At 37.6% G+C, this 22,514-nt stretch overlaps 3 protein-coding genes across 3 annotated transcripts in view; 1 reads left to right on the forward strand and 2 right to left on the reverse strand.

The window, feature by feature from the left end:
* Window positions 1-1,380: 1,380 nt before the first annotated feature.
* Window positions 1,381-13,683, reverse strand: LOC101298366 (uncharacterized protein C1A6.10-like). Its single transcript, XM_004288543.1, has 11 exons — window positions 13,560-13,683; window positions 13,389-13,432; window positions 12,403-12,529; window positions 10,278-10,425; window positions 9,255-9,467; window positions 7,682-7,816; window positions 6,749-6,883; window positions 6,209-6,424; window positions 3,394-3,518; window positions 2,301-2,358; window positions 1,381-1,657 (listed from the first exon to the last, which is right to left on the reverse strand). The coding sequence occupies exons 1-11, from the start codon at window positions 13,652-13,654 to the stop codon at window positions 1,547-1,549; spliced, it is 1,407 nt and encodes a 468-aa protein (XP_004288591.1). The 5' UTR covers window positions 13,655-13,683; the 3' UTR covers window positions 1,381-1,546.
* Window positions 13,684-13,759: 76 nt separating this feature from the next.
* On the forward strand, window positions 13,760-21,496 carry LOC101302011 (exosome complex component rrp45-like). The gene is made up of 6 exons (XM_004288555.1): window positions 13,760-14,242; window positions 14,318-14,513; window positions 14,613-14,801; window positions 15,281-15,573; window positions 16,953-17,011; window positions 19,341-21,496. The coding sequence occupies exons 1-6, from the start codon at window positions 13,800-13,802 to the stop codon at window positions 19,556-19,558; spliced, it is 1,398 nt and encodes a 465-aa protein (XP_004288603.1). The 5' UTR covers window positions 13,760-13,799; the 3' UTR covers window positions 19,559-21,496.
* The window catches only part of LOC101300855 (histone-lysine N-methyltransferase ASHH3-like), an 8,026-nt gene continuing 5,343 nt past the window's right edge, over window positions 19,832-22,514 (reverse strand). The window contains exon 13 of the mRNA XM_004288552.1: window positions 19,832-21,508. The gene's annotated coding sequence lies outside the window, so the exon portion shown is untranslated. The remainder of the gene's footprint in view (window positions 21,509-22,514) is intronic.

The raw sequence follows: 22,514 nt of genomic DNA on the forward strand, positions 1-22,514 counted from the left end.
CCAAGCCTAACTAGGCTAATCGAACGAAAATAACTTAAAAGCCTAGAAATTTCAACTCCACATTTCTCCTTACCTAGCTCAAGAGGGAGGGAGCTGTTTGGAGGGGTTGTTGCACGGGAGGAGGGCTACAAAACCGTACCAAGCTTGCCCGGATTGGTGGCCGGAGGAGGAAGTTCCGGCGAAGGGAAGCTCGGGGCAGTCGGTTCTTTCGGGCGGCACCGCTCACTCACGGCGGCGCTAGGGCTCCTCTCACCGGTCTAGAAATGTTGCTGGGAGGGAGACCGACCGAACGGGACCGGTCCGGCGGCGAACGGAGGTCGGACGGCGGCGGGAGGACGGCCGGAATTCTTCTGGGTGTAGAGAGAAGAAAATCGGGTGGGAGGAGAGAATCGGGAGAGAGGGAGAAGAGAAAAGAAGAAGAAATGGGTTGGGCTTGGCCCAACCGACCCAACACTCCCTTTTAACCCAAACTTCCAAAATAAAAACACCCCGAATAAAAATTACCTTTTACTAGCTAAAATTACCATTTTTACCGTCGTCGTATTTTCCTCATACGAATAATCCTCCGCACATAATCGTCCCCGAAACCCCTCTAGGGACCAATTAAACTATTTACTCATGATCAAGACGGTAAAATTCTTATTATCATCACGCTAGTAAATAAGGTAAAAATATAAGGGTCGGGATGTGACATCTCGTCTCATTCTTAAGGTAACAAAAACTCAACTTCTCCATTCCAGATTATCCGCAAAATGTCTAACTTGAGCGTCAGAGGGCGATTGTCGAATCCGTCCGGACATTCCCCTAACTGCGTGTTCATTTTGCAAATCAAACCCAGATAATTGTTTTTCCAAATAATTCTAGTCCGTGCGATTTGACATTTTCTTCACATAATCCTTTACCCCATTTTTACATCCATAACATTCTATATCTTACTAAGACACATCAGTAAATCAGTTAAATTGCCTCAAACCAGTCAATATCACTGTTAAAGCAATCAAAAATTCAAAATTCAAAATCAAAAGTGTGTGATAGTCTGCCTAGTCAGTCAAAACATGTGACCGGGGAAAATCTTTATCCAATTAGTGAATTAGTGGGGACTGCTCTGCGATTTGTGGAGAGAAGTCTATGTTGAATTTGTTGGGCAGTCCCGAATGGAGGGTAGTTTGAGGATGTTCCTTACCAAGGATGACCATATTAACCTTGGTCTTGCGTCTTTATGTTTTGATATGTTAGAGGCTAGAGTCTGTTTCGTAGTGACAGAAAGTAGTGCGGGGACACGACTGGAGTTGGCTCTAGCCTCTAACATATCTTGGATTCAGTCAACACTGGAGTTTGAGAAATCTGGTGTCCGATAACTTGGGACCTAGGCTTTTGGTTCAGGTTATGAATATAGGAGTTTAATGTCATGACTCATGATACTATAAGAGTACTGTTTCTTCCTTGATAACTATAGAAATTCCAAAATGGTGAATACGGTGAATTTCGCTATCCCTCTAAATGAAGCTCTGGGAAAAGAAAAAAGTAAAAACAACTACCTAGTTTCTTACAAGCCAAATTCTAGTTTGGCTCGCTTCAGAATAGATGTGACTCGAGCGAAAAATTCTGGTTCTCCTTCTTTTATATCTTCAAGACTGCTGGATTCATGTTCATCTGCCTGAAAGGAACAGCAGATAGTGTAAGGAAACAAAAGAATAAACAAATAACAAATGTGCTAAACACATTACCATACAGATGGCTATCCTATGTCAAAATAGTCGAAGGATTGCTGGCAGATTTATCTGATGCTATGGGTACGAGAAAGATACAAAACCATCCTTCAGCGAACATGCGAGGGTTACATGATAGGAAACACACTCACACTTGAATTGTCACAGAAGATGTCATCGACTCAACAAATGCACCACCGGGAAAGAACAATAGCATTGATGGTTTTCTATTCTTTCTTTTTGGCAACAGTTGCTAAACACGGATAAATGGGAATGATTCAGAGCATATATCAGGAGAACTGTTGTAAATGCGTATCAAGTTTTATAAGACTAGGTGTTATAAATTTAATTCCCGAAAGCCTAGGGGAAACCAAATCAACTTTAACTTACCTGCAAATAATTAATTTACTTTGACAGCGCTCATAATATTTAGATGCAAAACATATATCACGCTTAATTGAGTTAATTCTAGAACTAAACTATGAAAATTTCCATGAATAGAAATAGATTGATAAACACCAAAGTTGATCAATAAATAACTGAACCGAAGACCACAACCCAATATGTTAAAGCTGATAAACTCTTGCATACCTCTTTAAATTTCAAGAGAATTAAATTGAACACAGATGCTGGCTTTTCCCGATCCCACCTGGAATGAAATGATAAGAAGTTCATCATAGATTCATAAGTGATTGATAGATCCATTTTGACTCCCTAGACATGATTATTGATGAGTGCAGAGGTCGAAGCCGTGCTTTCTAACACATGACTAAATGCTGTAATACGATAAATTTGTTCATCTTGATCAAGTATAATCAATGTTTCCTTATTGTGATAGTTAGTCAAGCTTTCTCTAAGTTTATTCATTTATTTTACACTGATTGCCTGAGCTTGGTCCAAAAAACTGAAGACAACTAACCAACTCAAATGGGTCTATCTCATAATTTATAATCTTGAACACATATCTCATATTTAACCTTGAACATATGTCTCACAGCTTTTATGGCAGAGTTATTAATGTTTGAAATGTTACAGAAAACACATTCAAGTTTACTGTATAAAATAATTTGGTAAGATAATGAGACAGGATCCTATCGCATGTCAGAACATATATAGGTTATGACTGTCCTGTTGCAATGTATCCTGCCTGCAGGGGTGCCGAGTAACATATTCGTATCCAGTCGATGTTCCTTTCTATATTCACCCAGTTTTTCATGTAATGACCAAACTATACTTTCCTGTGCAATTTAAGTTGCGCAAACACACACACACATAGAGTTAGCAAACCATGTGTGAGGCATATCCAAGGGAACTGGTGAGCACCACACTTCCCCATGTGTGTGTATGTGCCAGGTCCCTCATTATTATTATTATTTTGGTTGGTTAATCAGCTAATCAGCTATTAACAAAACAACTTAATCAGCTATTAAAATATTCTACACGGCTACTCCTAGGAATTGCACACAAGTTATCGAGATTGTCATTTTCAAGGAGTGGAGTTCTTTCATTGTCTCGAGCTTCCTCGTAAAGCTTATAGACAGATACATAATCACAGATTTTTGCTTCAAAGAAAGAAAGGTATTAGCAGGTTTATATTTTCACAACACGTATTGCTTTATGTGATTCTAACAACAATATATCACATGCTGTCTGGTCAATGGTATTTACAAAAGCAAATCCATACCTCACAAGCATTAATTCATTCACCGATCGCCACATGCTACGTCCTACATCTTTAGCCGATGGCTCTCTAGCACTTCTTCCATGCCATAATTCTTTTGCAACATACATCACTTCTTCAACATCTACCTGGAAAAATGACAACCCATAACATAGCAGTTCAGGAGTTAACATGAGTCCATAGGATAAAAAAATATAAAAACAAAAAATAAAAGAATTAGAAAACAAAACTGAAGAATCAGACATCTATTTGTGGTTGACAAGCAAAACAGTTTTCTTGGTAATTTACAAATACTTCCAAGGTATACTGAAATTCCAGAACTAAAAATCCACGCTCCATACCAATGTGCAAGGTGCGAGGAAGTTTGATTACCATAAGCCAGTTTGTAGTCAAGTGAAACCTTTGATTTATTCTCCACTTGTAGTTATCAATTTAGTCCAACTCCATAAGAGATGATCAGACAGAATGATTCTCTCTCCTTTGGTTGAAGCCAAATTAGTTACACTTGCACATAGTTGTGCGGGGTTTCACTTCAAGAATTACCCAGTGTAAGACAGCTGTTTCTTAGAAATTATTCAGCGGAACTCTCTAAATTTCCCATCATGCTATTATATCCGTAGGTAGCTAGCTGATGAGGGCATCACAGTCAAACCTTTAAAGGTTTATGAGCGAGAGAAGTGGAAAAAGAGAGCACCTAATCATTCCCTTTCCATATGCCCTGATTACTTGCTCTCGGTATAATATTTGCAGCTTGGAGGGAAATCTGAGTATGGTTCTAGAAGTCCCTAAGTTTTGTGTCCTCTCCAATTTCTGGCTTTTGTCTTTTCAGCTTTCCATTTCAGATCAGAAGTTTTAAGATTTCTTTTATTAGGTCTTTTATGTTTCAGCTTTAGAAATTTAAGAGTCATGATGAGTCTTTAATGCTAGTTAATGTAAGTGATCTGCTCATTTATAAATAAGTTTAAGGGCCTAATACCCAAGTATGTTATGTTTTGTGAATAATTTATCAGTGTTTCTGAGTTTTCCCGTGATGGGATTGACGTGGGTGAGAAGCCTAGATTTGGTGAGAACCCAGGGAGTGATTCCTAATTCGAAGTGTTTTGTGTGTGTTTAAAGCCATAAGCTTGAGAGTTTGTTGGTCCTGGTGTCTTGGCAGTAAGTATACTGCATCACTAGCAGTACTAATTTATTGCCAAGTTAATTGGAGAAACTTCAATTCTATCAGCTCCAGAACCCAATTACACATGAATCGTTTTTACATTTTTGTTTTTAAAACAACCTTCTAAACAGTGGAGCTGTTCATTATGATTAGTTGGTGGATTTGGAATTATTGAAATGATGTTCTTCATGGAAAACCAGGCCTGGAACCTATGCAAATTGTGCAGCGCTGTATGGATTGGCAATTGGTGTTCTCAAAGGTTACAACATGTAACAACATAAGCAGTACTACAGTAGAAAGATGAGAAGCACAGGTTAGTGATAGTTACTGCACAGTTTTATTTTTTGATGGCGCGGTTGATAAAGAGAATGGAAAAGTTGGCCTGGGTGCGGTTCTGTTGTATATGTCAGAAATAATTGGGTGCTCTCTCCATCCCACTTCCTTTTCCTTTTTGAAACACCACCAGATACAGAAGCTCTTGCACTCTGGCACAGACTTAATTATTGTAGACAACTAGGAGTAACAAGAGTCATGGTGAAGGGTGATGCTCTTAATAAGAATAGTCTTGGTGTTCATGGCTGGGATTTCAGCGAAATTGGAGTTGTTGATGCAGTCAGAATTACGATGAGATAAGGTTGAATAATGTGCCTCACAGACTTGCCAGATCTGCGCTAACTTTGCCACAAGCTATGTATTGTAAGGATTTTGGCCCTCAGTGGCTACTTGACTTGGTTCATGGTATCTAGATAGTTTAAGTTTTGGGGGTCTCTGTTGAGACTGTAACCCCAACTTGATGTATTCTGTTTATTTCAATGAAGTTCCATTTCATTAAAAAAAAGTACACATAAAGCAGTTTATAACAAAAATCTTACCATCCCGTTAGTATTCAATAGAAACCATAACATAACTTAAAAGTTCCACAAAGAACCAATATTTGCTCCTGCAAAGTTTATTTGGAATGTCAAGGCCCCTACTAAGGTGAAGATATTTGGTTGGCTTGTCGCACACGGGAGGACGAATACATGTGATGTTCCTCAAAGAAGACCAGGATGTTGTTTTTCTTCTCACTGATGCATTTTATGCAAAGTTCAAGGAGAAAGTGTTGATCATGTCTTTGTGCATTGTGAAGTGGCAAACTTCTTATGGAAGAAGTTATTCAGGGAGGCAGGAGTGGACTGGTCAACTCCATTAGAGAGGAGTGACTTGCAACAACAAAATCCTCTAGCTTTTGGTAAAGGGAAAAAGGTCCGAATTCTTTGTGGTTGTGGGGTGCTAGCAGTAGTTTGGGTGGTGTGGATGGAAAGAAATAGAACATTATTTGACAGCTATGACGGGGTAGAGAAGGCAGACCTTTGGGAGAGAGTTAAGTTCTGGGCATCTTTATGGGCTTTTACTTATAAGAATTTTAAGGATTATAATTTTTATTCCATTATTCTTAACCGGCAAGCAGCTGTAGTATAAACCCCTAATAACAGTTGAGCTGCAAACCCTCTAGTTCTAGCTGCACTCTTCAGCTCTTTAAAGCGGACTCCAAGTCTGCCTAGTTTTAATTTTCTTGTTCTTTCAATAAAAAGCTGCTTCTTTTCAAAAAAAGAAAAAGAAAAAAAAAAAGACAAGTAATCTGAAGAACTGTGGATCAATAAGGAGACATTTACAAACCTGGACATGCATAGCAGTGCCATACAATGATTCCTCATGCTCAATAAGGCGTTGGTGAAGCATTCTGTAATGGTCAATGTCCAAGTTTATCACAGGTTCCGGTTGAACTTGCAATTCTGCAAGTTGTGTTAACACATAGGAGGCCATGACTTGTCCAAATATTGCAGGAATGGTACCAAGGACAGGTATTATGCGAACCCTAAACCCTGGTAGTATCTGACATCATGGTAAGACGTGTGTCAAACCAAAAAAAATAAAAAATTAACAGGAAAAGTAAAGGTGAGCAAAAATTAACTACTATGAAGCTCCATATACTTATAATACAGATTACCAATTTACCATGCAGAAATCTTTTTTATAATATTAAAATGCACTGCACAAAGATTTTTAAAATGCATGGAAATCTGTATAACAATTAAATTTTCTTTTTCAGAGAAACCAATAATTAAAAATAGTATGTGTGTACAAGGACTCAACTTTCAAGCAGGAAAACAACAGCACCAAAACACTCAGCTGACATTAAACAAAGAATACCCATACCTGGTAATCTGAAGGATTTTCTTCTTCTCCACTTGGTCCTTTGAATGGAAGAAGCTTTGCCTTAGGTTTCTCCAATGAGAAGACAACAGGTATGCCACCTTCAATGCCATACTCTCTCTTTAAACGGTGTCTCACCTGGGAATTAAAAATTCGGTAAGGAATAAAATAAATGACAGAAAAATTATCCAAACTATATTGTGAACAAAAAGGAAAGTTTAAACTCATTCTGCAAAATCAAGCTTTGTTGATGCAAGTGATCAGCAATAGTCAAGAAATATTCACATACTTTCCCACACCCTATTAGAGGAGGATCAGTCTGTAATCCCTCTATGCAAATATATAAATATACATACAGACATGCAAAGTAAAGTCTTGTGAAGGCAATCTGGCAATCTAGACCATTGGGAGTAAGGTAAACTATAATTGAATATGTGGTTCGGTAATGTGCTGAGAAGATCGATGGTATTTATAGCAAGGCCTAGAAAATCCAGAAATTACTTCAGCTATCACTTTTGGAAGAAAAAGTAGGTTGTTAAACTCTGATCCTCTAGCCAAATATTACTCAATGTTTGATGAGGTGGATTCTTTTATCACTAGGTACAAGTTGACAATCTGGTAACACAAGAAACTAGAACGGTTGACTAAAGAACATTATCCTAACATGGGAATTTTTGGTATAAAACATATGATTTACAAGTTGAAAGGGTATCCATCTAGGATCAACAGACGAATCAGAAATATTAAAGGAAAAATATTATATAATTGCGTCTCATCTCAGGGCAACTCACCGTTCCTTGACTACCAAGGCTATTCACAGCTCTTGAGAAATACAGATAAATAGTAAAAACTTTTTACTGCATGAAATGAAATATTATATACTAAAAGTATCCACTATAAAGAAAAACTGTCAAAATAAAAGACCAAGATAATTACAGCTCGAGATAATGGGTCATTTGTTGACTGTCTTAAATCAGCGATGCGTATTCTTGTCGGGTCAGCTCTAGCACCAGCTCCTGTGGCTGATAGGATCTTTAAACCCCTATGTACACATGCCGCAAGAAGAGCCACCTGTTACATAAAAAAAATCGCAAAATTGAAAATACATTTCAGTTCACAATAGTATGGATAAATAGTTTTTAATGATAGTGTTAACAAAAAACAGTACTTCTGGGTTTGCTAAAACCTTGTCATTTATAGAACAAATACAGCAGAGATTGCATTAGTTTTAGATGCAGCTCTATCCTGGAAACAAACAGTCCTCTCTAATAGAGACAGCACAAGATGTGAAAAAAAAATACTATAATGCCACAGCTAGCTGTACATTAATTATCTGTCACCAGTTTGTTACTTTAATCAAATCTCGTAAGTGAAATTTTTAGCACCTGCATGTTGGTTGTGTTTGTATGTCAAGTCAAGCATGCATGCATATTTAATTGCATAGTATTCCAATGGAAGGGATGACATCTTTCACATTTGTTTTGACTGTGACTAAGAATTTGTTTGCAATGTATAGCTAATAAGATCTGCATGTCACCAGGTTACATGAGCTATTAGCAGTCATAATTTTCATCCCCAAGGAGGGCCCAAGTTCAAATGTGTTTCCATAATTTCATTACTGATGATGACGTAAACATGTTATGGTATTAGATACTGAGTGCTTGGTGAAGTTATAAACTTATGTTAGACCCAAAACCAATTGGCATGTTTGGAGCAGCCCATATATTAAAAACTGTAACTGACGCTTACATTACCAAATAGAAGATATACTCACAGTTCAGAACCTCCTCTATTGTGGCATAGTTGAGCCCAAAAAGATGAGCATGCCATATAGGGTGACGTGGAGCATACATGAGCAGCACTCAACTAAACATGGGGCTACTATAATAAACCATGAAGTTATAGTACCAACTCAAAACAAATTGGCACTGGTGGAGAGGCCCAGTACATTATATATTGTAAAGCACGGGGTTAGTTCCCATTTTGGGACTTACTTTAAAGAACTTAAAAATAGAACATCAAACTATTGAACTTAAGTTAGACCCAAGACCAATAGGCATGGGTTCAGAGGCCAGCTATTGAATAACGTAAGCAAGGCTTCCATTACAGATGTGTGGCATGAGTTGAGCCTAAACACATCCATGACTTATATAGGGTGACGAGGGGTTTAGAAGGCCTAACATTGGAACTAAGACATGAAACTCATACAATAACATGAAGAAGGTTAGAGCACCCAATGCAATTTGGCAATGGTAAAGAGGCCCAAGACATTATATCTTGTAGCACAAGGCATTAATTTCCACTTTAGGATATATTACCAACAAATTGCATACACAACATCAAACTAACCAATGGGTATTCCAAATTAAGCTATTGAATAAATCAAGGTGTATAAGAAATGAAAGACCAAACAGAAGATTTGAGATATCTATCTGTTTCAGTTGAACTTGATATAAAAATGGGCTAACCTAAAATGTTTCAGAAAACACAATATCAGGCAGAGCGGTACCTTTGTATCAATGTTGTCGATGCAGTCCAAAACAAAATCAGGATGACCGGAAAGAATCTCTTCCTCAGACGATACATTGTATAACAGGACCTTTGCTTCTATGTGACACTCTGGGAAGATAGACAAGAAATGATCTTTTAGACACTGGGCTTTTGGGATACCAACGTCAGCTCTTGTTGCAACAGCATGTCGATTAAGTGATGAGACTGATACCTACACATGCAATCAGCATATGCCTAGAGATGTCAGTTAGACTTTGACTTGAAGTTACAAGATTTGAAGAGACGGAGAACGGTAAAGAATAGTGTACTGAAACAATAGATGGTAACAACTCTACGATATTGGTGTATGTTGTCAAATCACACTTACAAATAGTGGGCTTCACACAGTAATATTAAAAGACAAAAAAAAAAAAAAAAAAAAAAAAAAAAAAAAAAAACAAAGAAATACTTCTTATGTTTCTTCAAGCTGGAGCAGCATTGGGATAGTCTATAATATGATTAATATCATTGTTAACATCAGTATGAGGTTGTCAACAACTATATAACAACTTTCAAAAGTGAATTCAATTCAACAACATTTCACAATAAGATCATCAAAAAAGGTAGAAACAGTTGTTATATACCCATTTATTTTGTTTGTTCATGTCAAACTTAGCAGCATAGGTGTTAACGTTGTTGTCTAACACGTATCATTATTAGTGTCTAACAAGTATCATGGCTTTGCTCAGTATAGAGAAATCTCAGAACTAAGAAAGTAGTTAAGACACAAATCCTTTGTTGGAGTTGACATGCAACATTAATTTTTATGTCGACAATCCAACACAATCACTTCCCTAATCAGCATAGGGGCAAATTAAAATTCAAGCTTTGTGCATAGTTGGGAAAAGGGAGAACCCAAATAGTTTTAGTATACTCAGGTTTGTTACAAGTTAGGAACCCTATTACAATATAGTAGGAACTTGACAATGTTTATATTCTAGGAAAAAGTAAAAGGACAAACCAAAGTAATACACAGAGATACCTGATCAAAGTCCACGAGGAGAAGCCTGCCAACCCCCGACCGCAAAAGCATTGATGCAGCATGACTTCCAACTCCTCCGAGACCAATGACCACAACATAGGAAGCAGTCACTTTTTGTTGAGATTCAACTCCAAAGAATTGAATGTTCCTAAGATACCAGAAAGATAAAAGATATGAATGTGTCAACCAAATACAACATTATACCAAATAAGATGGAAGTTTGTAATATGCCAGCCCAGTCCATCAACCTTATGTTACAGCATAAAACCCCCATGATGAAGCAGAGGTTCAAGTAGATACTATACAAAATGTCATGATGAATATAATCAATTTAGATTAGACAATATGTGTGTATAGCTTATCTTTTCATCTCGATCCTAAAAATCAAAGTAGGTTTTACTATGTTGATAATAGACCTTAGGAAAAAAAACAAAAACAAAAAAAAAGATGTGTATCACTGTTGTTTTTAGCATACTAATTATATTTTCTGTGGTATGTCTCATTCAAGTAGCCTCCAGCTACACTTGATTTGTGTGTCAAAGGTTACTTTTTATGAGAAAATAACAAACAATTGGCAAGTCCTTTCAGAAATTCATAATTGATCAAGTAACTCTCCCACAAAGAACTATCTGGATGATAACTTTCCACCTAAGGTCAAGGTTTTTACTTTTTAATTCGGTGGTGTGCACGAAATGTAAGTATTTGCCTGCTTCAGCGAACAAGGCCAAACTGTTGCTTTTCTTCTAACTGTATCATGTGCAAATTGAATTGAGAGAATGTGAATCACATTTATCTGGAAAGGTAAGGTGAGGTTCTACCACACGTCAGGGCTGGTTGGTGGCACATGGAGGACAGAGGGGTTTAACCACATCACCAGTGTTAACATAGGCAGTACTTGAACTAGTACTCCTTACCAAGGACACACAAAAAAAAATAAAAAATAAAAAAATTGGGCCTCACATCCTTGCATAACTACAGGAGAACACCTCTTATAACTCCAACTTCCAACTTTATCTAGTTTAGCAAAACAAGATGGCATGTTAAAGGAGTGCAAAATGATGAAGGAAACTCCAAAACTTCAAACCAACATCCCTACTTAAAGGGAAAAAAAAAGTTTTTGTGTACATAGCAACAGAACATTTTGAATGGTTGAACATCTACACAACTGGAAAAGAATTGTGCAAATGTATTTTTTAACCCAATTCTCCTTCCAATACCCAACCCTTTCACTTCTTCCAGTACCTATACCCCACTTTAGAAGTATCTTTCCAAAACTGCAACTCAATCCCCACCCACTCTCTGGGAATCCCCATTTCACATAAGCAATAGGTGCATATAAGATAAACATCAGACTCCTCACCAAAGACATTCTCTGAAAAACTTCTCAAGTAGTGCCTCGTACACTTCAATGGGAAAAAAAAAAACAATTCATAAACCTGCAAAAAACTTTTAACAAATTCTCATTGCATGGATCTTCCATGCACAATCTTATGCGTATTTAGTAGCACATTACCTGAAAATTCACATTAAGAAGAGCATCTGTAATATTGTTCAGAGTTCACTGTTCCATCTTCCTAGTATGTGCAGGCTTAATAAGCTTATTGGACAGAATACCAAGGCGGCCCTAATGTAGATCGTTCTTAGGTAATTGATCCAGCATTTTCATGTTTCTGGAGAGTAACTAAAGATCTATGGTTATTTAAGTATTTCTGATTGCATTATTGTAATTTTGTTTTAATGTTAAAGAAATAGTGCTATGGAGACCATCATCAGTCCCACAGGTTTTGAATGATTAGATTGAGCAAGACATTGGAAAAAGTCCTGTAGACACTACAGGGTTAAAATAAATCTCAGTAAGTCACATGTAAGTTGTACCAATAGAATAAGGAATTTGATATCTTTGAAGCCAAAAGATAGGAATAAGTATTTACCAAGTCCGAGGGGAAGATTATATAAAAGTAACCAGATTAACCATGTAGTAAAACTAAAGAAGGAGAATGTCTAAAACAAATGCTTTGCAGGCACAGATCAGAAATAATTCTGTATGTACATATATTCTCTACTCTACAGTTAGTAGTTCTGCCTCAACAGAAATAACAAAAAAATTTCATTAATTGTTATATACCTTGTTAGTTGTTCAGAGACTATCTCATCATTTAGAAGGTCTACACCAGCTAACTTGCTATTTCCACTCCCAGTAACTGCACTGCAATTCGTAGGTGTCTCAGATGCCAACCCATTACCCTTAATATCTATGACAAAACAAAATATAAAATAAAAGAACAAACATTAATACAAAAAGCTTAGGGACATGTGGACGATCACAAATAGAATCCAATTATCCATGACTGTGGCAACTCAGCAGCCATTTTTAGACTAAAATATATCCGGCTCTGGTTGTATATGCTTAGGCTGGCTTCTAAGGAAGGGGACGTTGATTCATACTGAAAGAGGCAATATGCAGATCTAATTTTGTTTACAGTAAGGTCCATATAGCAAGGTTAAGTTCCTCAAGTTCTGTGTAGATTTGTACCTCTAACAGATTCCTATCCACTACATGGTTTTATCTCTTAGTTAATTAAGTTGGCTATAACTCAAGTTTTAATTGAGGTTACACTTAGTTGAGATGGCCAATAAACAGAGTTTTATTCCTATTCAAAGGAACTCCCTGCTCCAGACACACAGCTACTTAAAGTAATGGTTCACTAGCTCATGTGTTGACTATACATATGTTCCTGCATCACAAAGTCCTGTTTAGTATTAATCACTGAAACAGGATTTACAAATGCTGGTATAAGCTCAATCAGCTATGGAGTGTATGGCAGCATATGAAAACAAGGTGCGAGTCCAGGTAGGTGTCGAAAAGCATCCAAGCATTAAAATTAATATGATCTTATAATAATACACTTCACAAACCGAACAGGGCAGCCTTTATCTCGGGAAATATGTAGTATGAAATAAGAATCTATGAAAATACAAATGTTTACATATTCTCTACTGTACTGTAAACAATTTCTGATACATCCACGAGATAGTGTTGAAAGAAGTATTGTATTGGCCACTAAATAGTAATAGGTAACAACGAGGCGACGATAAGGTTTGGTAACTTACCAAGCATTTGGAGAGCCTTTTTATCACAACGGCTTGCAATCCTTCTGCAAAAGCAAAACATCATTTAAAATCAACCCTAAATAGTCTAGATTTCTTTCCTACGAACACAGAAGCTGAGCCTAAACCCTAAACCCTAAAAGAAAAAAAAAATGAAGGAAAGTGAGTACTGGCCTCGGTAGAAGCTTGAGCAGAAGAATGGTGGAGACGGAGCCCAGCAGAGCTCCGAGTCCGAGAAATGTGAGAGCACGATGCTTGTCCGCCATCATCTCGCTTCGGTTTTACCGCACTTCCTTGTATAAGAAAAGACCATCGTAAAGCTTATTTATAGAGCAAGACGACGTCGTTGGGGTCTCCTAAAACCCTAGCAACGAAAAACAAAACAAAACAAAACCCTGGTGCCAAGAGAAAGCAATGGAGCAGAGGCTGGCGAATACATGGCGGATGACGGTGAACGAGAAGAAGTTCATCGAGACGGCACTAGAGTCGGGACTCCGAATCGACGGCCGCCGTCCGTTCGACTACCGCACCGTCGATATCAAGTTCGGGAAAGACGACGGCTCCGCGGAGGTGCACCTCGGCCAGACTCATGTAATGGCCTTCGTCACCGCCCAGCTCGTCCAGCCCTACCGCGACAGGCCCAATGAAGGCACTCTCTCCATCTTCACCGAGTTCTCTCCCATGGCCGACCCTTCCTTCGAGCCTGGCCGCCCCGCCGAGTACGCCGTCGAGCTCGGCCGCGTTATTGACCGCGGTCTCAGGGAGAGCCGGGCAGTTGATACGGAGTCGCTCTGTATTCTCTCTGCCAAATTAGTATGGGCTGTTCGTGTTGATCTCCACATTCTTGATAACGGAGGGTGAGCTCTCTTTGTTTTGTTTTTTTGTTGAATTAGGACATTCAATCGCAACTTTATGGAAATAAAATGTGGCAGGAATCTCATTGATGCTGCTAATATTGCTGCACTGGCCGGTTTGTTGACGTTTCGGAGGCCCGAGTGCTCATTGGGGGGAGAAAACGGTCAGGAAGTCATCATACATCCACCCGAGGAGAGAGAGCCGCTTCATCTAATAATACATCATCTTCCTATTGCAGTAACTTTTGGATTCTTCAGTTACGAGAGCAGTGTGGTAAGCAATTTCATCTGTTAAAAACAAAACCATTATGTATGTCTGAGGAATGTATATTTGCGCACCTCTTAGCTGTGATGATGAATCTGATGCTCCTAGGTTATTGATCCGACCCACCATGAAGAGGCTGTTATGGGGGGACGAATGACCGCTACACTTAACTCTAACGGTGATGTTTGTGCCATTCAAAAGGCTGGAGGGGAGGGCATCTTGCAGGGTGTTATAATGCAATGTTTGCGAATTGCTGCTGCCAAGGCTGGTGCCATCTCAGATATGATAAAGAAAGAGGTGAGATGTCGGCTTTATGAAATAGATTTTTCGTAATTGAGTTCCCTTTTCTCCTGAAACAGATGGTAAGCTTTCAAAATAATTTTTAGAAGCACAATGAACTTGTATCCCAAATCTGTTTGACAGTTGAAGAAGAATGTCAGACTAGTGTCTGTTGATAACATATAAGTCCCCTCTGTCCTTAATGTTATTTTGCCAAGGCTGTTAAAAAACCCAGAATATATAAATGTGTATGTTTGGATCGGGGAATTTCAAATATAAGTAGGGGTGAGCACCAGTCCCAAGCAACCTATTTTAGGGTTTAGGTTTAGTTTGGATTTCATGCACCAATAGATGTACCACTCGTATTTTGATTATGTGGAAAAGCTTTATTTAATTGTCTTAATTAGTCTCATCATGTTTGAGCGGCATTCTTATTTCTTTCTACAAGAAATACAATGATTTTCATTTCTTTTGCTTTCTCTTGTGGTCAAATGTAGGTTGATTCACATAACACACAAAGAGCATTACTGAAGATCAAGCGTCATTCTTCTTCTGTCCCAATGGATGTAGATAGAGGTGGTTCTAACCTAGGGTTGAAACAGAACTCTTCTGTTGAGATGGGAGTTGATGAATTTTCAGGGCATCATGTGGAGAGACTAAAGCAGGTGCCGGAGGAAGGCATTGCTTATCAAAGTGGTGGTGTTGAAAGTGAAACTATATCGTCAGACAACACACAAATTAACAGGAGTAATGCGGATACCAAGAATTTTATTGGGGGGCCCTCAAGTTGGTATTGGTTCTTTAGGACCTTGCATCTCCCTTAATATCAGTAATTGAGTGTAATGTTTGCCAGTTATGCACTCTTGTTTTTGGTTCTACAGATTTTGAATTTTGATTGTTTTGATAGTCCTTGTGTTGGTACTTGGTATACTGGTCTTTTTTGCTCTTGTTTTGTTTTTTGTTTTTGGGTTTTTATAGTTCACTCATTGTCTTAGAAGAACCATAATAGCATATTTATTAGCAATCGATTATGCTTGAAGTAGAAAAAGTGTCTGAGCTATTATACATCTTATCAGGGCAGACTTTATTTGAGACACAGGTAAAAGTTAAAATCCAAGTATACAATATGTTGTAATAAGAGCAAAAAAGAGCAATCAAAGCCAAGTTCTGATGTGTTATTTTTTTTGTTTAAAAGAGCAATGAAGTTTGAACTATGAGAAACTATTTACAACCCATGAATAATTAAGTAACTGAGTGTAATGTTTAGTCTGCTTGATATTCCATTCAGGAGTTTTTGGTTCCTATTGACTTTGATTTTTGATTGTTTTGATAGTGCTCGTGTTCATACACTGGCATACTTTTTGTCTCCTCCTTCTTACTTTTTTTTTTTTTTTTTTTTTTGTTAGCAGAACAGAAATAGCAAATTTATTTAGCAATTTATTTTGCTTGAAGTAGAAGTGGATGACCTATTATTCATCTTCCTCAGGGTAGACCTTATTTGAGAAAGTGAGGTAAAATTGAACATTTGATTATACATTCTATGTTGTAATAGAAGTCTAAAAGTGTAATGAATTTAAGGTCTGATGTCCAATGATTTATTTTCTAGTGAAATGTAAGTTTGAAATATGAGACAATCATTAGAGCCTTGGAGTCTTGAAACAAGAAAAAGAGCCCCAAATTAGCTGCCTACACCTGGGTGTAAGCTAGGTTCTCCTGTTGCAATCAGTTCTTCGGATAAAGAAACCTCATTCTTAAAACCTGTTGGGCTGGATGTCTCTGTCCTAACCCTTGCAGTTCTTGTCTTAAAGAATGCGATTCTTGATCCCATGTATGGCTCTCTCATTCTCTCTGGGAACTACACAGAATTAGTGATTAAAATCGTCACATGAGGTGAAACCAATAAACTAAACTATTCTATAATATTATGGGCTATATATCGTTGTGATATTATTAAACTTTTCATTTGAATTTTTTTGATCTTAGAGTTCTGAAGAGTAAAATGTAGATATATATTGAACATTTATATAAGAAAAATAGGATATTATTGAACCACGCTACTTCTTGGTCTTTCTTTTTACTGATTTCTTGATTATTCTATTATTGCCAATATATTACAGATACTGATGAATTACATGGTTGTTAAGATGCATTTGTTTCTCTTTACCTCAGGGATCCTTACTCAATGGGTGTTGATTCAGATTCCTTGAAAGCTTCTCTAGGGTCCCAAGGTACTATATTTACATCACTCATAAGAGCAACTGAACTGATGGTTTACCTTCTGCCCATCTTTTGATTATTATGTTCAAAATAATCTATCTTACTCAGATTTGATGTCGTGTCTGATTTTACTCTTAACTGTGAAGAGAATTTCTATTGGGATCTGGTCAGTTCCCGAACCCCCCCCCCCCCCCCCCCCCACCCTATATGTGTCAATGTGTGTGCATATATATATATATATATCAGCCCTTCTCGGCTGCGGACGTCCGCACCAATGGTTTTGCACCACTTTTCGATCGAATTTCCTCATCTCCACCGTCTAGTATCTAGATAATATTGTGTAGATCATCTCTGTAAAATTTCAGCCAATTTGGTGATCGTTAAGGCCCTCAAAATTGTGTTTTTCTGGTATAAACATGAACGGGACAGAATTCAGTCCGTCCATTTGTTTTTTGAGTTTGAGGGCCTTAACGATTACCAAATTAGCTGAAATTTTGCAGAGATGATCTACACAATATTATCTAGATACTAGACGGTGGAGATGAGGAAATTCGATTGAAAAGTGGTTCAAAAATGGAAATCCGCACCAAAGTTCCGCAGCTGAGAAAAATTGTATATATATATAGACACACACACACACTGGCCTTTTCAGATACAAACCTCCTTATTTATTCAAAAGGTACAGATTTCCTTAATTGACCTACTGTTCGATCATATTTTCTCATCTCAACTGTTCATCTTTTAGGTATATATGAGTAGATCATCTCTACAAAGTTTCAGCCAAATTGATAATCATTAAGGTATACAAAACTGTGTATTACACGAACGGTTCAGGTTGAACAGATTTGGTTCGCTCATTGTAATCATATAGTTTCGATACCTTAATGATCACCAATTTAGCTGAACTTTTGCAGAGATGATCATGACATATATATCTAGATACTAGTTGGTTATGATCAAAAAATATGACCGAAAAATGGTTCTATTGGCAAAATCCGTACCTTTTGAATAAATAAGGATGTTTGGACCTGATATATATCAGGGTCCTTCCACTAAGAGATTCCTTATTTTAACTTATATGAGGGATTGAGCATTTGACAAACTTTTCGATCACATTTTTCAATCTTGACCGTTTAGTTTTTAGGTCTATATCAGCAGATCTTCTGCAAATTTTCAGCCATACTGGTGATCGTTAACGTCTCGAACTAGCTTAAATCAATGGACGGATCAAATCTGCCAAACCTGGACCGTTCATACTTATAAGTCCTGTTCTATAGAGGGCCTCCTTAATGTCGAAATTTCAGAAGCAAAAACGAAACAAATGGTCTGATGACTTGCTGTTGTATTAATAACGTAATCAGAATGTAAATTTATTCCTAGTTGACTGTTATTGCTGGGAGAATAGTGTAACCGCACAGCTTTGATAACTATGGATAATAGGAATGGTGTGAAGAGTAAAAAGCGAGGTTTGTTCAACCCCAACCCACCCCCCACCCCCACCTCCTATAGGTATTTACTAGAGTTCCCTTTCTCCTAAAGATTTGCAAGAGAGCTACAGGGGCTGCTTCTCATCAAAACGGTGTGATATGTAAAAGGCCATGTAATGGCAATCTTTTGGATAGGGTGGAAGAAATGGAATTAGGATACAGGGATGGAGATGGATCAATTGTGGAAGAGAATTGGATAGTTGCAGTGTTGCACTGCTTTGGGCATCAATTTCAATAGAAATTAGATAGTTTCTTATTTCATCTCTATATTCTTGGATTAGGAAGCTACTGTACTTCAGTTTTCTGTGTTCTGTGTTTATTTCTTTAACTAATTCATTTATTGTTTGGATGTTTAAAGTTTGTTACATGCTCAGTGTACACCTTGTCCTATTTTGTTTCTCCTTTGTGTGAGTTAAAAATAAAATTGCTGTCAACATAGATGAAATAAAATGCATGGTAAAGTAATGTGTATATGTCAAAAAATATGTATCAAAAATTTTGCACTCTTATGGTGAGGTGATGTAGCAATCAACTCTATGGAATGAGACAGTGAAGCTCTCTGTTCCCTTTACATATATCACAATGACAATATTCTGGTGCTAATGTGATGGTCATGGAACATTGCATTACCTCAAATGACCTGCATATTATTATGGAAGATAATTATGTGTAGTCAGCATAGTTAAATGATATATTTGTTAAAAAGTATAATATGCTCTTGCAGCATATTATATACAGATTAATGTATGTATATAACTTATGCATAGCCTAGTGTCATAACTAGGTAGCAAAGAAAACTATTATTTACTTGCATTTGCGTTCACAGATGAGCTCATGTCATATACGGATGCAGGTATGCCAATGCCTATTGAGAAACAAAACTCAAAAGGCGAGGAAACAACAAGCAAACCCGAGCCAGAGGATGCTCCTGAAGATAACAATCTAAAGACTTCACCCCTTGGGGAAGCATCTGCAGAACAAGCAAATGGAGAGAAAACCCTGAAGGATGCTGTAAAGGCGAAGAACAGGAAATCCAGGAGAAAGAGTCGCTCCTCTTCTGGTCCTAGCTAAACCCAGGAATATATTCTCAGTGTTGGCCGGAACTGCTATACTTTCTTTCAGATCAGTTTGGGTTGACTCGCTGCCTCATACAGTTTGCAGAGGATCGGTATATTGTCATTTGTTTACCCTAAAACGCTAACATAGTTGCTCAAATTTTGCTATTGACAGGAAAATGGTAATTACCTTCAATTCCTTTTATTTTCATGTGATTGCCAATATTCATGTGATTATTCTCCCCTCCTTTTCCATCCAAAAAGTCAATAGTTATCTATTTTGTTTAGCCACCGTGAACTGTATTAAAGGGCTTGGCAGAAAAGAGTCGCAACATAAAACATAAAATTCCTCCCATCATCAACTTCTATCTCATTAGCTTAATTTAAGATTAACTTCTGGTAAAATTTGATATAAAGTAACGCAAACCTGCCAAAGGTGAAAGTGAATCACCGAGGAATATGCTACCATGACTGCAGCTATGGCAATATTCCCAAGGGCCTAAACATGGCTACAAAGATAGGCCCCTTTTGTGAGAAGAAATATTACGGCACGAAAAAAGCACAGATGGAATGATTGCAACTCTATTGCTGGTTTGTTAGAACCTTCTCCATTGCAGTGAATTGGTCATCAATTTTCTTCCCCTTTTTTTTTTTTTTCCATCTCTGCCGTTCTCTTCATTTCTGGTGCGACGCCGGTCTTCACTTTCTCCGCCCTTCCTTCTGGAAGTGGCGGAGTTTCGAAATCTCCGATGATCCAACGTAAGCGTGCCAAATCTGGTAATGACATCTCTTCAGATCTGGAAGCTTTGCAAGCTCCACCTCCTCAATCCTTGCCAAGCTATACATAGATGATGAAGGATCCGGTCAATCGTTTTACTTCAACTATGGCCGAGGACTTTGAGTTCACAGAGCGCCTGCACTTATTCTCAAGGCAAGCATGGCCTGAATGTTTTGTTTTTAGAGAAGGTACACAATAAGCTGGATTTTGGCAGGAGGTGTTCTGTCATCATCACGCTCATGGGTAAACCTAACTCCACCAACACTTTGATTTTGTTCTTAAGGGTTTGAGACGTAAATGGCAAACTAAAGGGGGTTAGCATCTGATTGATTTGCCTAATGATTATTCCATTGTTAAGTTTAATCTAGAAGAAGATATGAATGAAATGTTGTGTGGAGGCCCTTGGATTATTGATTTAATTGTTCGAAGATGGAGCCCTGACTGATGTTATTGGTTCTATGGCTCTCTGGGTTCGAATATGCTGTTGGGAAAATTAGCAAGATCCTTGGCAATGTTGTTAAGGTTGATCCATCACTATTGGTCAAGCTAGAGGTAAATTTGCTAGTCTGTATTGAGGTGGATCTAAGTAAACCCTTAAGGCCTTTTGTTGAAGTTGAGTCGGTGGCTTATAGTGTTATCTATGAGGGTATTTCTATGATTTGCTTTGAGTGTGTGTGCTTTGGTCATTCTAAAGATAAATGTCCATCTATTGTGGTCATTCTAATTCTTGTCCTTCAACTGATGAGCCTAACAATTCTTCTAATGATGTTGTTCCTAATGATAATGTGGAGATGTCTCATGAGATGGATGCTTCCAATGAGCAGCCTACTATGATTAAGGATGACATGGGGCCATGGATGTTGATGAATTATAGAAACAAGAAGAAGAATTCAAAAGTTGGTGATAAGACTAAAAGCCCTTCTAAGGGATACAGATTCTCAGTCCTTCAAGATATTAATGTTGCTGCTGATAATGAAGCTGAGACCATTGCTGACATTCATACTAATTCTTCTACTCCTCCCATTGTCAAACTTTGGACCAACTTCCAAGATAAGCTGAAGAATGTCCCTAAACCCTCTGAGCCTGCAAATTCCAAACCCTCTTCCTCTTTGTCCAAGAGTAGCAAACCCCCTTCAAAGACTGTTAATCCTATGCACCTTTCTGTGTGTACTTCATAAACTCTTATACCTGTGAACCGTGTGAGCATCTTTGATCAAAATAAGGAAGAACTCTAGACTACAATTTTATTTATTAGATCACCTTCATTTAATAAGTGAAAAGAATTGGCAAATATGATCAAGAGACATCAGAAGCATTGGGATGATGATGATGATGATATACGGACATATATATATATATATAGACAGGGCCCTTCCAACGAGGGATCTCTTTTTTTGACATATATGAGGGATGGGAGATTACACCAACTTTTCGATTCTATTTTTGAATCTCTACCGTTCAGTTTGTTGGTCCTTATATATAGATCAATTCTGCAAATTTTCAGCCAATTTGGTGATCGTTAAGATGTCGAACAAGATTAAATCAATGAACGAACCAAATCTGCCAGACCTGAACCGTTCATGCTTATAATTAAAAATCGTAGTTTTGAATGCCTTAACGATCACCAAAATTTCTGAAAATTTGCAGAAGTGATCTACTCATATAGAACTACATATTGAACGGTGGAGATGTGATTTTGTGATCAAAAAGTTGGTGTAATCCCCCATCCCTCATATATGTCAAAAAAAGGGATCCCTCGTTGGAAGGGCCCTGTGTATATATATATAGATATATATAGGTCCTTATTTATTCTTACGGTGCGGATTTCCACTTTAGACTCACTTTTCAATCGAATTTTCACATCTCCACCGTCTAGTCTTTAAGTACTAACGTATAGATCATCTTTGTAAAATTTCAGCCAATTTGGTTATCATTATGGCACACTCAAAACTGCTTTTTTTTTTTTATAAACATGAACGGTTCAAGTTCGACAGAATCGTTTTTTTGTTATAAACAATTAAACATGAACGGTTCAAGTTCGACAGAATTATGTTCATCCATTGGTTTAATCGAATTTGAGTGCCTTAATATAACCAAATTGGCTGAAATTTTTGTATAACTAATCTATACATTAGTACCTAAAGACTATACGGTGGAGATGTGAAAATTCGATTGAAAAACGAGTCTAAAGTAG

This window comes from Fragaria vesca, linkage group LG1 (genome assembly GCF_000184155.1).
Source record: "Fragaria vesca subsp. vesca linkage group LG1, FraVesHawaii_1.0, whole genome shotgun sequence".
Taxonomy (NCBI): Eukaryota; Viridiplantae; Streptophyta; class Magnoliopsida; order Rosales; family Rosaceae; genus Fragaria; species Fragaria vesca.

Coding starts and splice junctions, on each gene's coding strand:
- LOC101298366 (XM_004288543.1), bottom strand. CDS start 13,654: ATGATGGCGGACAAGCATCGTGCTCTCACATTTCTCGGACTCGGAGCT. Junction 10,426..12,402: donor GTCTCTGAACAACTAACAAG/GTATATAACAAT, acceptor CTGGTATCTTAG/GAACATTCAATTCTTTGGAG. Junction 1,658..2,300: donor TTCTCTTGAAATTTAAAGAG/GTATGCAAGAGT, acceptor TGTTCCTTTCAG/GCAGATGAACATGAATCCAG.
- LOC101302011 (XM_004288555.1), top strand. CDS start 13,800: ATGGAGCAGAGGCTGGCGAATACATGGCGGATGACGGTGAACGAGAAG. Junction 15,574..16,952: donor ATTGGGGGGCCCTCAAGTTG/GTATTGGTTCTT, acceptor TCTTTACCTCAG/GGATCCTTACTCAATGGGTG. Junction 17,012..19,340: donor AGCTTCTCTAGGGTCCCAAG/GTACTATATTTA, acceptor ATACGGATGCAG/GTATGCCAATGCCTATTGAG.